This window comes from Eutrigla gurnardus (assembly GCF_963514095.1).
Source record: "Eutrigla gurnardus genome assembly, chromosome: 12".
Lineage (NCBI taxonomy): Eukaryota > Metazoa > Chordata > Actinopteri > Perciformes > Triglidae > Eutrigla > Eutrigla gurnardus.
Window position 1 is genome coordinate 13,635,233 of NC_139926.1, and position 14,564 is coordinate 13,649,796.

The 14,564-nt window shown below is 41.9% G+C and overlaps 1 protein-coding gene across 4 annotated transcripts in view; it reads right to left on the bottom strand.

Moving 5' to 3' along the window:
- The window catches only part of epha3 (eph receptor A3), a 411,842-nt gene that overhangs the window by 53,378 nt on the left and 343,900 nt on the right, over positions 1-14,564 (bottom strand). For 2 of the 4 annotated variants that reach the window (XM_084022186.1, XM_084022185.1), the window contains exon 5: positions 13,846-14,181. The exons of the other annotated variants lie outside the window; for them this stretch is intronic. In XM_084022186.1, the coding sequence (XP_083878312.1) occupies positions 13,846-14,181 (336 nt within the window). The remainder of the gene's footprint in view (positions 1-13,845; positions 14,182-14,564) is intronic. 4 annotated transcript variants of the gene reach the window in all.

Consider the following 14,564-nt stretch of genomic DNA (forward strand, 5'->3'; position numbering starts at 1 on the left):
AAAAACAACAATCTGTCTGATGTTAGGTCTGGGATATGGGCACGGTTGGAAGTTTGACTGATGATTTCACACCCATCGACTGAGAACGATCCATTTGCAAAAGCATCGTGTGGAATTAAAACTGAAAATGTATCTGCATGTGGAGTCCACCAATTAACATGTCATTAACATCATATTAACAGCAGTCTGTGTGCTAAACGAACCTGCATCCCACAGCACAGAGTGTCATCTCGTCTTTCCTCACCTCCAATATCTACACCTTTTTTTCTTTTTCTGAAAATCTGTCTTCCTATTCTCTTTCATCCGTTTGTGTCCTACTTCAAAGGTTGCTGTCATGATTACAGATTGGGGAGCAGAGAGAGATACTGTAGTTATACAGTGGCTAGACACCAAGAGAAGGAGAGGAGAAGGGGTCCAGCCAGAGGGCAGGGGGACACTGCGGGTGAACGCTTTCAAAGCAGCGCAGATATTTACTCCAAAGCACAAAAGCCCCTTTGGTTTGCTGGCCAGTAAGGGAGAGTGAGAGATTTGTCAGTGTTGGTGCCAGTTAAACTGCCATATGCCATGTCAGTGTGGTTGCCGAGTCCAGCAATATCAATAAATAAGGCTAAATATAAGTTGCAACCTATTTGGCACAGTGGTTCTTGTACAGACTGAGCCTTGTGCCACCTTTCCACATAGTTGGTGCTGGTGATAATAAATCCCAGTTATAACATCTAAGGTTTACGCACAGAGAGTATGATACATTTCTAATTGATACATTTGACATTGAAATGTTGAATTAAATATAAAATCTAAAAGCAAAAGAAGGTAAAGTCAATCTGTTAGTTAGAAATGTGAATATAAATCATCAAATCTGAAGCCAAAGGTGAGCTTGACAGTGTGTCAGTAGCTGCAGCCATCTGCTATCCTGAGTTATGAGAAGTCGGAGGAAGCATCGTTACCATGCCATGCCCCCGACAGGATTAGTAGGAGGAGAGGCATACCATGGGTGGGTTTGGATTTCCTTCAATTTGATCTTCTCTTCTCTAGCTTTAAATATTCTATAACTTCTTTCCTCCACTGTATAATAAGCAGGGTGGGTGGGTGCAATATGCGGGTTTGCTTTCATGTATCAATGGATTCTAATAATACCTCATACGTCAATGAAATACTGAGCTGCAGGTTATGCACACACATGCACACAGGCTTCCTATATGCATGCATTGTATAAGCGCATCATGAGGATAACATGTACATGAATACATACATATCTTGGAGATAAGGACGACATGTAAAAAGTGTCCTGAGCTGGAATGCAGCAGGGCGTGCTACATCCACGTTTAGACTCCCTAGGCTAGCAGGGCGCTCCTGCAGGGGCGAAGTGAATTCACACAGTGCTTCTGTAGTTTGTTCAAGTGTGGGGGGGGGCTTTGGTAAACGCACGATTCGACAATGTTGGCCGATAGCAAGCTGTCTTCATGCTGGTGATGTCTGAAGTGGTCACACTAGAGAAGCCACGATGGAGGAAGCTGTCTGTTTAGCTTATTTAATTTGAGACATTTCCTTTGTAGCAGTTAAGGTTGAATGGAAATTGCTTCCACACGACTGGGAAAGCAGGACAAGTTTGTGAGAAGAAGTAAATCGAGTAAACATCAAAGAGATATTCATACAACCGTTACTGCTACGAATGTCACAGATACAAAATCAAAGCCCGGGGAAAAAACACGATGACTTCAAGGACTTCTCGTCAGTGTTGTCTTCAAAGCCAACGCAGCTATAATCAGTATTTTCTATAATGGAACTCAGTAGTTGTATGCGGAAAATGGTTGCTTACAGTAATGAGTCACAAGACAGCAACTATACTATATTGAAGTGCAAACAATGCTCACAAAAACTAATTATTACATGTGATGCATCGCACTTGTGTATGTACACAAGCTCGAATACCTACAAGCCTGAATACATCGACAAACACCCAGTCACTCAAACACATACAGCAAGCGGTTCAACTATCCATCGCTTCTGATCATCAACATAGATCTCTGTTCTAGCATGATTAGGTTTATAATCATTGCTTCAAAAAGAAGTCTGCAACACATTCTGTACAAACTCAAGGTTGACTACAGTGAGAGAGAATCCCCCCCGTGTTCCTCATGTTGGGATAAAAATGGGAGAATAGCAACAAGAGCAAACACTTCATTATGTCCAGCAACAGAGCTTAAGCCTGACTGGTGCTTGGTATTCACTACCTATTGCAGGGACAGGAATGAGTGTGAGATGGAGAGGTGAGGGGAATGTGTGTGTGTGTGTGTGTGTGTGTGTGTGTGTGTGTGTGTGTGTGTGTGTGATGGGATCGGTCGCCCCTGGGTGCTGTGGTCACTCAGATGCGGTTAGAAAGGCCCAAAAAACCGCAGGGAGAAACCACGATACCGGTGATAGTGCTGATAGTTATACTGAACAAAACCAAAGCTAACTGCTGTTTACATGGCAACATATTATTTCTTCTTGTTATGAAAAGTTTAGCAACACTGGAGAGTACGACGCCGTATTTGGGCCACTGTGGCAAAGAAAGAAAAAAAAATTGGTGCTGAAAGAAGTGGGCAATATTCAGAGAGAAAAGTTGCAGATTTGCTACAACCGGCAACTTGTAGTCCCCAAGCTTTATCAGGTTCTGTACCTGATTTTCTTTGCAGTTATTCTAATCCGTTTTGACATTATAATGATGGCAGGATGATGGAAAAAAAAACAAAAAAAAACAAAGACCAAAACATGGGGAATATTACTTTTACAAAACAAAAATGTCAGACTACGGAGATAAAAAAAACAACTAAAAATAACAACCCACACACATTTGATCAAAATGACAATTTACAGAGAGGATTGTAGAGGAAGCATATCCTTAAAATGCACATCCGAAGAAAGGCAAACATTATGAATAAAATGAGACGGGGCCTTTAAACTTCAGCCTTCATGCAGTAAATCAACGCCACACAGCTGTCTTAACATAGTAAAACATAATGGTGTGTTGTGTCAGTGCTTATAGTGATGAACACCAGACAATTCCAATATACACATGGCCTTAATGTAAAAGTAGGGGAGAGAGAGAATGACGAGGGAGAGGCAGAGAGAGGGAGAGAGAAGAGAAAAAAGAAGATAAAAGGCACATCAGCGGGATAAATACTCTGATAAATCACCGTGGGGGCAGAAAGCTGTCGAATAAATTCAGCCCATCCCATTGTTCGCCCTGTATCTCTCTCCACAGTCGGGATACAAAAACGTGTGTGTATGTGTGAGTGTGTGTGAGTGATGTTGAAGATGACCCTGGTGCTGAACAGCTGCATTGATGCACACGCGCACACTATCCGTGACATGACGTGGGATGCAAACATATTCCCCTGACACACCTTCACAGTCGCACATGGCAGCGGGTAATTGGGGCCCCCCGGGGCCCAAACTCTGGGCTTGGGTGCAAGGGCGCGCATTCCTTACAGAGAGGCGGATAAATCAACCATTAATAAGCCAGCGAGCACGGAGGCTGTATTTACGAGCGCTCTCGCTGCAAGGCCAGCGCCACCAGCCCAGCTGTGGTCTCACGCGCACACACACGCACGCGCACACACATGCACTTAATCTTTATCAGACAGAAGACCCCCAAGATACACATGCTCATATAACTGTATGTCAAGGGAGAGAAAAAAAACGCATGTGATATATTCAGCATTTTTCATCAGCGGCTCCTTTTTCCTATTAACCCATAATGGAGTAAGGACCGCAGCTAAATCTGACTGACACACACACACACACACACACACACACACACACACACACACACACACACACACACACACACACACACACACACACACACACACACACACACACACAATGGATTTCAGCCATCTCAGGCAGATCTACGATGGTAGCAGCAGGAGCTCAGCACAGCACAGCAGAGAACAGTATTGATTAATCCACAGAAAGTCACCTTCCCCTTCACCCCACCCCAGCCGGCGCCTCGGGAGCCCCGGTCATTCCACTCAGCCAATTTGTATGGCTGTTGTTATTATTAGTGTTTCTCCGGCACAGTGCTTTGGTCTTGGGGCACGGACACACCGCTTTATGATGCCGCGCCTAATAAACATCATTGTGATTTTCCCAGGCTAGTAATTAAGTGTGGGGCTAATTTGTCATAGTTAGTTAGAGCGTGGCACGGTGCCGGGGAGAGGGCTGCCTGGGAGGGGCGCCGTGGCCGAGAAGGGCAGGAGTTTAACACACACACACAATTCATTTAAAGCCAGCGCTGCATAATGACGTTGGTGGTGGCTTGGGGGCCATGGCAGAGGGCCACCGCAGATCAAGGTGGGCCAGAGGTTTTTTCAATATAGAATTTGACTTGGACAATGTGTGCACATAATACTATCAAAGTTTGACATTTATGGGTGTTTGACAATCGATGGCAACTTTAATTTATTTCATATTCAAGATTTTCCTGACAGGTCTTTGACTCTGACCATTTGTATTTCAAGAAGCAATGCCTCATATCTTTGGTAAATGAAACTAAACCTGAGGGGTCCAAGGATAGAAGTTGTTTTATGTTGATGATTTGTGATATTGGGCTGTATAAATACAAATTAATTGACTGTTTATGACCGATACATAAAAACTGACCTATGTCAACGAATCTTCTTGCTTCTGGAGTTGGGTTTAGCAGTAATGGCTTTCCTGACAATGGCTAAATGATTATGCAATTGTGTAGGGAATTGGGCTCTGTAAGAATATTCTATTCCCAGTATTATTTAATGATGTGTCAGAGTACTTTTGCTCAAACTTGGTTATCATTGGATATATCAGGCAATGCAGACTTCCACTTGGAGAGGGCAAGAAAAAAAGGTCCAAACCCCATCAGGAGAAGATCAACAACACAGAGGAATAGAAGAAACACGGGCAGACGAGTGCTACTCGAGATAGAAACTACTTCAACTAAATGGTAGTTGATAACCGCCATGTCTTCAGACGGCACTATGTGAAGTGAAAGAAGATTCTCCAAAAAGCTGCAGTTCTTCAATTGGCCACTTAAGGCTGGCTCTAAAAGTTCCCATAGACTTCAATGATAAAATGCTTAACTTTAAAGCAGAAATAAACATGTTTAAAGGCTGGTAGCATTTAATAACTCACCAATATTAAGGCTTAAAATTATACATCATTTAAGGTAATTTGGGAGAGGTGGGGTGTGGCCTATGTCCATAATTGATACAGTTTGTGATTGAATCCAATCACCTCCTGACTGAGAAAAGTTGGAAGAAAAGCCCTACGTGTCCAAACTGTCAAGCTGTTAACAAACTGTTTGTACTGAACGCAATGCTCACAGTATCCACTGGTTCACACAAGATTGTTTTCTGCTGAAATCTTCAGTATTTTTTAAGTTTAAAGTCCCCTCTGGCTCCATTTGCACATTTAGATAATTTAGCATTTTTCAATGGAATTTTATCGTTATTAAATCATATAGTCAAGACATCGTGATAAACAACTATGTCATCTAAATTTCTTACACCTATCTTTGAATATCTGAGTTCATCAGAAGTGACCTTATGGGAATACCTTAATGTAGCTTAATCAAACTATTGTCTTCATCCGATTACTCTGTATTCATGTGCATGTAAACATAGTTAGCGTATAGCTGGAAACATTTCATTTTACACTATAATTTTACTTGAAATGGTTTTGTTCATACTGCAAAATAAAAGTTCTTAATGAAATGAGAAAATACTCACAGAACAGTAGTATATTTCATACAGAAGTACACAGAAATAGGCCTTGCCGTGTGGCTATTTCATATATACCATTTATTTGTGGAATAACCAGAAAATGATATGCGGCTATATATATGTATCGTTATTGAGATATGAAATGACATATATTGAGATAGAAGATTTTGGCCATATCTCCAGTTCCGTATCGTGTCTATCAATTTGTCTATCAACACCTCCACAGTATTTATATGGTCCCGAATATATCTGAGTCTATAAACCCGAGGTGAGCTACATTTACTTTGCCTGAAAGTTGCCGTTTAATCTGTGACATTCAAACACTTAAAAATCGTCTTGTCTGATTCAGCGTTTTCCCTTGGGTTTGATGGACTGTTACCTTTAAACTTGTCTGTCTTTCTCAATACGTCAGCACATTTTCAAAACTATATGTGGACTTCTTGAGAAAAGCTGTGCAATAAATAAATAAATTAGTGAGGCAAATTGGGATTGAGGGACATGAGCTTTATCACTTGGCTCATTCACTTTTTACAGACATCATAGTAAAACAGCAATAAGCTGTAAGTGTGACCTATATAACTAGAAGTTAATCATTTTGGGAGATATTGTGGGTCCAGAAAAAAAAAAGAAGCTATAATGTGGACACATTTGTAGTGCCCGTGCTCGTAAAAGACATGTGATAAAAGTTTTGTAGTGCAGGGATTGTTAGACGCTAAAACTTTTCATACACATGTTCTCAACAAAGATGGCCATTGGTCTCTGCTTTTATGGAGTGACAGAAAAAAAATGTGAAAATGATTGCTTTCACTACATTGCCGTAAAAAGTTATGCCTTCTTTTACTAACAGGGTTAGAAAGTTAAGGAGTAAAATAAAAAAGAATGAACAAGAGAAGAATGTCAGTATTGTTATATGTTCAACAGTTCCTCAAAGAAATATTCTTCACAAAACTAAGCAATAAAGAAGACAAGCCTTAAGGCTCTTAAAAGCATAATGTCTCCAGTTCTGCAAGCGTTTCCTATTCATTTTTGGAATTCTGTCAAATATGTTTTAAGTTCATAACTGCAGTGGGTTTAGGAAACGTCTCTATCATATATTATTTCTTAATTCTATATGTTTAACCACTCCTTAGACTGTGATTTAAATCGGATTGATGAGATGAGGATTATACTACTGATACATATCTACAATGTAAGATATTGCAAAGCTACAATACTGGTAAATACAATATGTGTGGGTCAGGTTTGCTGCAGTGGGCGGCATCCCCGAGCATTCGGCATCAACATCTTTTGATGGCGTAAACCATCGAATCACCATTTTCATTAATCTTTCATTACTGCACCCTATCCTGCACACCATTAACTCCAAACCCTCTATGTGCATGCAGAGGAAGCTTGAACGCCAGGTAAGCACATTCTCAAATCAATTTCGATTTTTGATGAAGTCTCAGTTTATGCACGGCGTTGGCATATCTGTGTGGTTTGCACCGTCGACAGGAGCAAGCAGACGATGGATGAAGATGATAAAGCTACTGATGGTTAAAGTTACATTGCACTACTCATACACAGGTTAAACTGCATGCTGTTGTCCAGTTTTGCTATGATCCCACTAACACAACATCATTTACCCTGAGGTCGTGGCTGTTTTACAGCGTTTCATGCAGACATTGCAAACTTTCATATCAACTCTGATTCTGTGGATTGGATGCATAATGTCCTTGCACAATTTCTACATCTGCCTTGAGGTGATCGAAACAAATGAAAATGATCTGGACACTGGTGGGAAATGCCAAGTCAATGAGCAGCGCTTCCCCCTCCAGCTCCTCCCACATTATTCCATATCATCATGCAGATTCCCAGATTGTTAGTTTTACCCGCCGGCTTTTCATCTACAAAAGACCGTCTGATTACAGTCTCTGAAGTTGCTGCGAGAACGTTCTGCCGACGCGTTGCCGCCACTGAGAACCCGATCGGTCTCTGAATCCTTTTAGTGACATACACAATTATCCAGCTGCTTCCCGTGATTAAAGCAACTCTCCTGTTTATAGGCCGTTTCCTCCTCCTTCTCCTCCTCCTCTTCCTCCTTTGCCTCTTTCTGCTGTCATCCACCTGTCCACCCTCTCTCACCATTTATTTACCAGACTGCATTATGAAATCCAGCTATTACTTCTGAAATATCCCTATGCTGTGGCTGTAGACGATGTTTTTCAAATACATCTTGAAGAAATGTTTATTTTTTGGATGTGAAACTTTTCAAGAATTTGATCAAGCTAAAAAAGTTTGAAGATTTTTTTCAAACTTTAATTTTTTTTAAATTATTATTATATATTATTATTTTTTTTTACTAAATTACAAAAAAGTTCTCATCAACTCAACCCTGAAACAACGATAATGTGTAACACGCAAACGTAATGATTTCACATTTCTGTCTAAAGTAGTGAAGACAAGTTTAACTTGTCAGCTTAACTAAGTTAATAATAAACTTTTCTCAGTTGGTTGCGATCTGCAAACGCACCACGAGATGCCACTGAATCCTTCACACGGGTCTTTCAGCTGAGATCTGTGGCCAAAAAAGTCGAGACATATACAGTATATCCAAAAAAACATGTGAATGTCTTTAAAGTCCATCAATGTGGCGGTGCTGTTGAATTGCATCAAACTGAATTGTGTTTTCACTTCTAAGAATTCAGGCAAAATATAGTGGAAGCAAGTGGAGAAAACGTCACGGGGTAAGGAAAGGCGATAGGAGAACTCAAAAGGACTTAGGAAAAGTCGACCGCGGTGCTCAGAGAATCCGACCGGACTTTCACTAAGCTACGTCATTATAACGCGGCCGCTGATGATTGACTGCTGATGATCGGCACCGGCGATTGACGTGCGTCTGCACTGGAGAAACTACAATAATGGACTACAAAAAGTGCATCGTCCACTTCTCCACATGTTGGTTTTATAAACAGCTGGTTCACTGACCGGCTTCAGGTCCAGCAGCTCCTCCTTCCTGTTTGACCGGTTGCTTTATTTACATTTCATTTGTGGTTTTAGTTTCGTTTTTGTCAAGTTTGTAACATGATTGAAATAAATAAAAATACCATTCAATTATTATCACTGTCCACACACATTTATCAACACAATTCCAAGTACTATATGTCTGCATGAAAGTCATTGTTAAATATGCAAATAGGCATATAGTTTGTTTTCATGAACGGCCGACATGTGCGGCACTTTAAATGTTGCTCTCGCAAAGAATTGTGGGTCGGCGTAATCTCCTTTCCTTTCGCATAGGAAGGTCCGTTGCATCCTATGCTAAAGGAGCTCTGAAAGGAAGCATTGGAGCTCTTTTCCTTTGCATTTAGAGAATTCGAACAGCTCTTATCATGGCGGCCACTTGTTTACTTCCGGGTCACTTCTTCAGTTAGGAACCTTCCTAAGCAAAAAAGACTATTCGACTGCACCCCTTGACTTCACTTGATATTTGTTTCGGAGATGACTTTATTTCCATCTTTGTCACATTCTTCTGTCATAACACCCCTCTCTCTCCCTCCTCCTTTTCTTTCCCTATGTCTCTCGCTCTTTCTCCTCCATTAACTTCTCAGGCTAAACTCATTTCACCTATCCTCTGTTCACTTCACCTTCCACATCCTCATCCAGTTGTCACTCTTCCTCCAGCTGCATCTGGCTCTTCACTCTTCCTTCTGACCCAGGTACCACTTTGGGAAGACACTGAGTTTTCCCTTGAGCAAGGCAGCACACAGATTACACCTCTTGTCTGATGTTTTGGAGGATTCTAGTTAGTTAGTTTAGTGAGTATGCAGATTGTGGAAGGGACCACATTTTTGGTGCATGGGGGAAGAAACTGAGTCTATTGGAACAAGTTGGTAGCCGCCCAAATGTATTTCTCTAATCTGTTTGCTTTTCGAGCCATGTGTGCACCCATGCTGGGAAGGCTCTGGTGATGTTTTTCCCTCCCAGAGTATCATGGTGCAGCTTACAGGAGGTTATGTTTCCACCTGCTGTTGATGGCCTGCAGAGTTTCTACAACAACAAAAAAAACTACCATTGTGGCTGATGTGAACCTCCCAGAGGTGAGAACTTATAAGTCTGCCAGATCATGTCAGTGCCACGTTCCTGATGCCGACTCCAAGAACTGCAAATGCGCACATAATTTCCCCAGACTCTTTTTCTGTTTCCTCAAATATGAGGGGATTTACTCCAGGCCAAGACACCCCCCCCCCCACATACCGTTAATCCTTTGCTTTATCATTCTACACACAGAGTCTCACACTGTGTGTGTGTGTGTGTGTGTGTGTGTGTGTGTGTTATAAAGAATGATGCTTTGCGCAAACATCAGATGTACTTAATTGTATAAATCACTAAATATTGGAAAAGGTTATGCCTGTCATGAAATTTTCACAGTGTGTGTGTGTATGTGTGTGTGTGTGTGTGATCACATACTAACCCCACTGACACAAAGCATCAACCGAAAGGGCCATCTGCATTTTAATGACTGCATCCAATATATCTATGGCCAGCTTTGATTATTACAGGAGACTCTTGATTCCTCAGAAAACTGAGAAATTCTCATGGCTGTCTGATTTCTGCTGGAGGCAACGCTTTGCTAATGGCATTAGAATTGCACCGTGCACCTTTCCAAACAAGCCCGTCACAGAGAGGTTTAGGTGGCTTTGTCTCGGGAAGCATATGTGCAAAAGTATTTGTTTGCATGCATATCATTGCAGTGGCAGGAAAACAGATCAATGCAGCATGCAGGTTTTCCTTTTCTTTACAAGGTTTTGCATGGTTATCTCTGAATGCACACTTTGCAACTTTTCAAAATAGGTTTTCTTCACAATGTGCCTGGCTGATGGTCCTGATTCCTGAGCCAGTGTCATGTTGTAGTTGCTGTTAATCAGTTTGCAATACTGTAACACACACTCGGGGTTGAAGACAAATGAAATGCTCTGTAATAATTACATTCTTTGCAGAGAATAAAGAAACTCCAGGTGAATAACGCTGGGTTTCACAGTGCTGTGTGTAATCACAGCTACAAGCCTTGTACTAGACAGAAATCTGCTTTACAGTGTAAGCAGTTTTGGTGATGGACTGAATGCTCTGTGTTAGTCGTGTAATGACAGGAAGAGTATGTAGCACTGCGCTGTAAACAAACTCTCTTCCCACTACACTAAGTGTTTGTGTGTGGATACATCAATGGGTTTGTCCGGTTTGGGTTTACATTTCTCAACAAGTGGTGGAAATTCTAAACCGGCAACAGTGCAGTAAGAAGCCAGCTCCTCTAAAGTAAAGGAGGTCTGGATAGAAGAATGTCTCTTCAGATTCAATTTGTGACTTGAGGATTCAGGAAACAAAGGAAATTCCACTGAAGATTGATGACCTTTGCCTAAATTTGACGATATACCTAAATCTTTCAGATCCATTGTTTGCAGAATAAACCTTTGATATGCACCATATCATTTTCTTTTTTAGATACATTGTATTTCACAAAAAAAGACAGTAGTTTGTGAAACACACTGGTATAATCCATAAATAATAGGTTACGCTCTATGGAAAATAGTTACATTATAATACGATAACTGACAGCAATTGGTACTTTGGGGGCAATGTGTGTGCATAAATCATCATTGAAAAAAAACCCCACACTAGGTCTTATATGCATGTTAATATCAAGCTCAGTAACAAATCCTTTGAGATTAGCTCCAAGTTGAGGTGTGATAATAAGAAGTTAGACTCTAAGGTTTGAAAGCACAAGATTGGGTAGACTTCCCAGTGTTCTATAAGCCAAAATAAGAATCGAATGGAGCTGATTAAATAATTGAAACAAACACACAGTTGGTGCAAATGAAAGTGACAACAGGTGCGATGGAGAGGCAAAAGCAAGACAACCCATAAAAGAGGGAATGGTCTTGCAAGTTGTGGCCACAGCAGTTGCTCTCTCCTCCTCCTTCCTGACCGCTTCTTCTGTAGTTTTCTTGTTCCTCTAGTGTTCTTGTCACTACTTGTAGCATGAGGTGGTACCTGCAGCCCACAGGTAGTCCAGCTCCTCTAGGATGACACATCCATACGTGAGGTCACAAGAAGGTTTGCTGCGTCTCCCATCACAGTCTCAAGAGCCTGGAGGAGACACCATGAGGCCGGCCATTACACAAGGAGAGCTGGACAGGACAGTAAAAGGGCATCAACCCAGCAGCAGGAGCACTGCCAGAGCCCTAAAAACGACCTCCAGCAGGCTACTGGTGTGCATGTTTCTGACCAAACTGGCCGAAACACACTCCATGAAGGTGGCATGAGGGCTGGACGTCCTCTATTGGGACCTGGTCTCCCAGCCCAGCACCATGCAGCTCCATTGGCATTCGCTAGAGAACAGCAGAATGTGCAGGTCTGCCATTGGTGCCCCTTTCTCTTCAGAGAGCGAATGTGACATTCTCCTGGTGCAGGACAATGTCCGGCCTCATATGGCCAGAGTGTTTAGGCAATTCCTGGATGACGAAGGCATTGATGCCAAGTACCATCAAAGACTGTCCAGGAACTCACTGATGCTCTGATCCAGGTCTGGGAGGAGATCCCCAAGGACACCATTTGTCCAAACGTGATACTGAGTCACATTATGAGTTGCTGCGATGAAATTCAAGCAAGTTGGATGAACCTGTGATTAAATTATTTTATGGAAAAAAAACCTCTTTCAACTTGAAGACCTGATGTGTGATTTTTTCCTTAATTCTTTTGAGCTGTGTATTTTGAAATGCCATCCAGGTCCATGGACTGGATTGTTCACTGTACAACTATAGCCTACATACAACCAGCTATATGTAAGCAAAAACTTCCATCAACTGGCACATGACTGACAATAATCATTGACTCTCTGACCAACGTCTAATTTGTGTCAAGCTGATGGTGTTAAAATACATCATCATGCTATTACCAGTGGCTGGTGGCCAGGAATGGGCCTCTTCCCTTGAGCATTTTAAACAGCTGCAGCTGGGTGTATTAGCACTGAAATAGGTCTTGTGTACAGCTCAGGGAGCTGACAAGATGGTGCGCTAAATTGGGAATCCTAATAATGTAAAAAGACTGCATGTAACATTGAGTTACCTGTTAAGGCAAGAGCTGTCCCCTGTGACACAGAATAATGCATTTAATGTGTTTTGGCTGTGTGAGAAAATGTATTGCTCCCAGACTCCCACAGCAACGCAAGGATGGAGGGAAGGAGAAACAAAGAAGAGGACAAACAAACCAGTAGAAAAAAGGGAAGGGGGAATTGTCAAGGGAAGAGAGGGAGGAGGAAGAAAACAGAAAATACAGTGTTTGCAAATCACAAATTAAAAGCATAAGTGTTCCCGTATAGACCACTCTCCCAGAGGAAATATGGGCTTTCCACATAAAATCCTTATTTGGAGCAAGAAGGCAGGTAGAGACAGCCTCTCCTTGGCCTCCTGTCATCATTTACAGCAGCAGTTAAGGATGCAAAACTAAATATACATTAATTGTAATGTCACTCTGACTCCAACCTTGACTTTCTCTATGCATCAAAAGCTACATACAGTAAAGGTTGTATTATGTGCAAAGTATGCAAAAATAAAATAAAATCATATTATTTGGTTATTAAGGATCTCTATATGGAATTCAGAGCACATCAAGAGCCTCCACGCAGCTCTCAACCTGCCACGCAAGCCGGCGGCTTGCAGCTAACAGTGCAAACAATTGACAGAACCAACAGTGTTTGCATGAGCTCCAAGTAGAAACAATTTAATCATGTAGTTAAGAGTTAGCGTGTACCAACAGCAGATGAATGGGGCAACCAGAATTTTCAGGCTCATAACAAAGAAACAAAAAAAAACTATTATAATTTGGATAAAGGATAAAAAATGCATGAGAAAGGTTTCGTGAAATGTGTCCTTCAGGGTTCATGAGTCATGAAATAAAACATGAATTTATGGTGTGCTGTATATTGGAGGTACTGTAGATGCCATGGGAAGATTTACACCCATATCTAAAAGAATACACATTTGTATCACAGTGATCAGTGTTGCAGTAAAAGTCATCAGTAGTTGTCAGTAAAATACACGTGACATCAAGTCGAATACATACTCACCACCCTGGTCGGTGCTGACGGTGATGAAGGCCACCTGGCGAGGGAAGGAGCTCATGTCCGAAACGCCGTTGAGGGACTCAATCTCAAAGGTGTAGTTGGCGTGCGCCGAGAAGTCCATGACCGTGACAGTGGCGTTGGTCAGGCCTAAAGGTCTCGGCAGGAAGCGGAGCTCTTCATCACAGAACTTGCAGTGGTCGGGCTCGGGGCCACAGCGCTTGCACTGGACGTTGTAGGTGAGATCCCGGCGACCGCCGGTGTCGCTGGGAGGTGACCACTCCAGCATCAAACACGTGTCGTTCAGGTTAAACATGGGGTTGCGGGGAGGAGATGGAGGGCCTGTTGTAGGGAAAAAAAGAAAATACTTAAAGCAAATTAGGTTATTTTAAAATGTTTTAGTTAAGATACACAATAAGCTGTGTGGGGTTTAAACAGTAGGCAATTACATAATGTCTTTTCTTCCTACAGATCCAGCTTTTTTGACCCAAATAAGACTTTGTAGATAGTTAAATTATTGATGAGAATTTCTTGCACCTTCTGTGTTTTTGCCTCTGTGGGTGAATTTCTCCTATTTCTTTCTCATCCCACTACTTCCCCCTTAGCCACATTCCTTCCAGGGTGTCCAGGACTGAACGTTCCCGTCGACCAACACCTGGCTTCACTCCTCCGCCAACAGTGTCCAGACCCCAGGGGATCCTGTCCTATCTCCTGTCTCCATATGG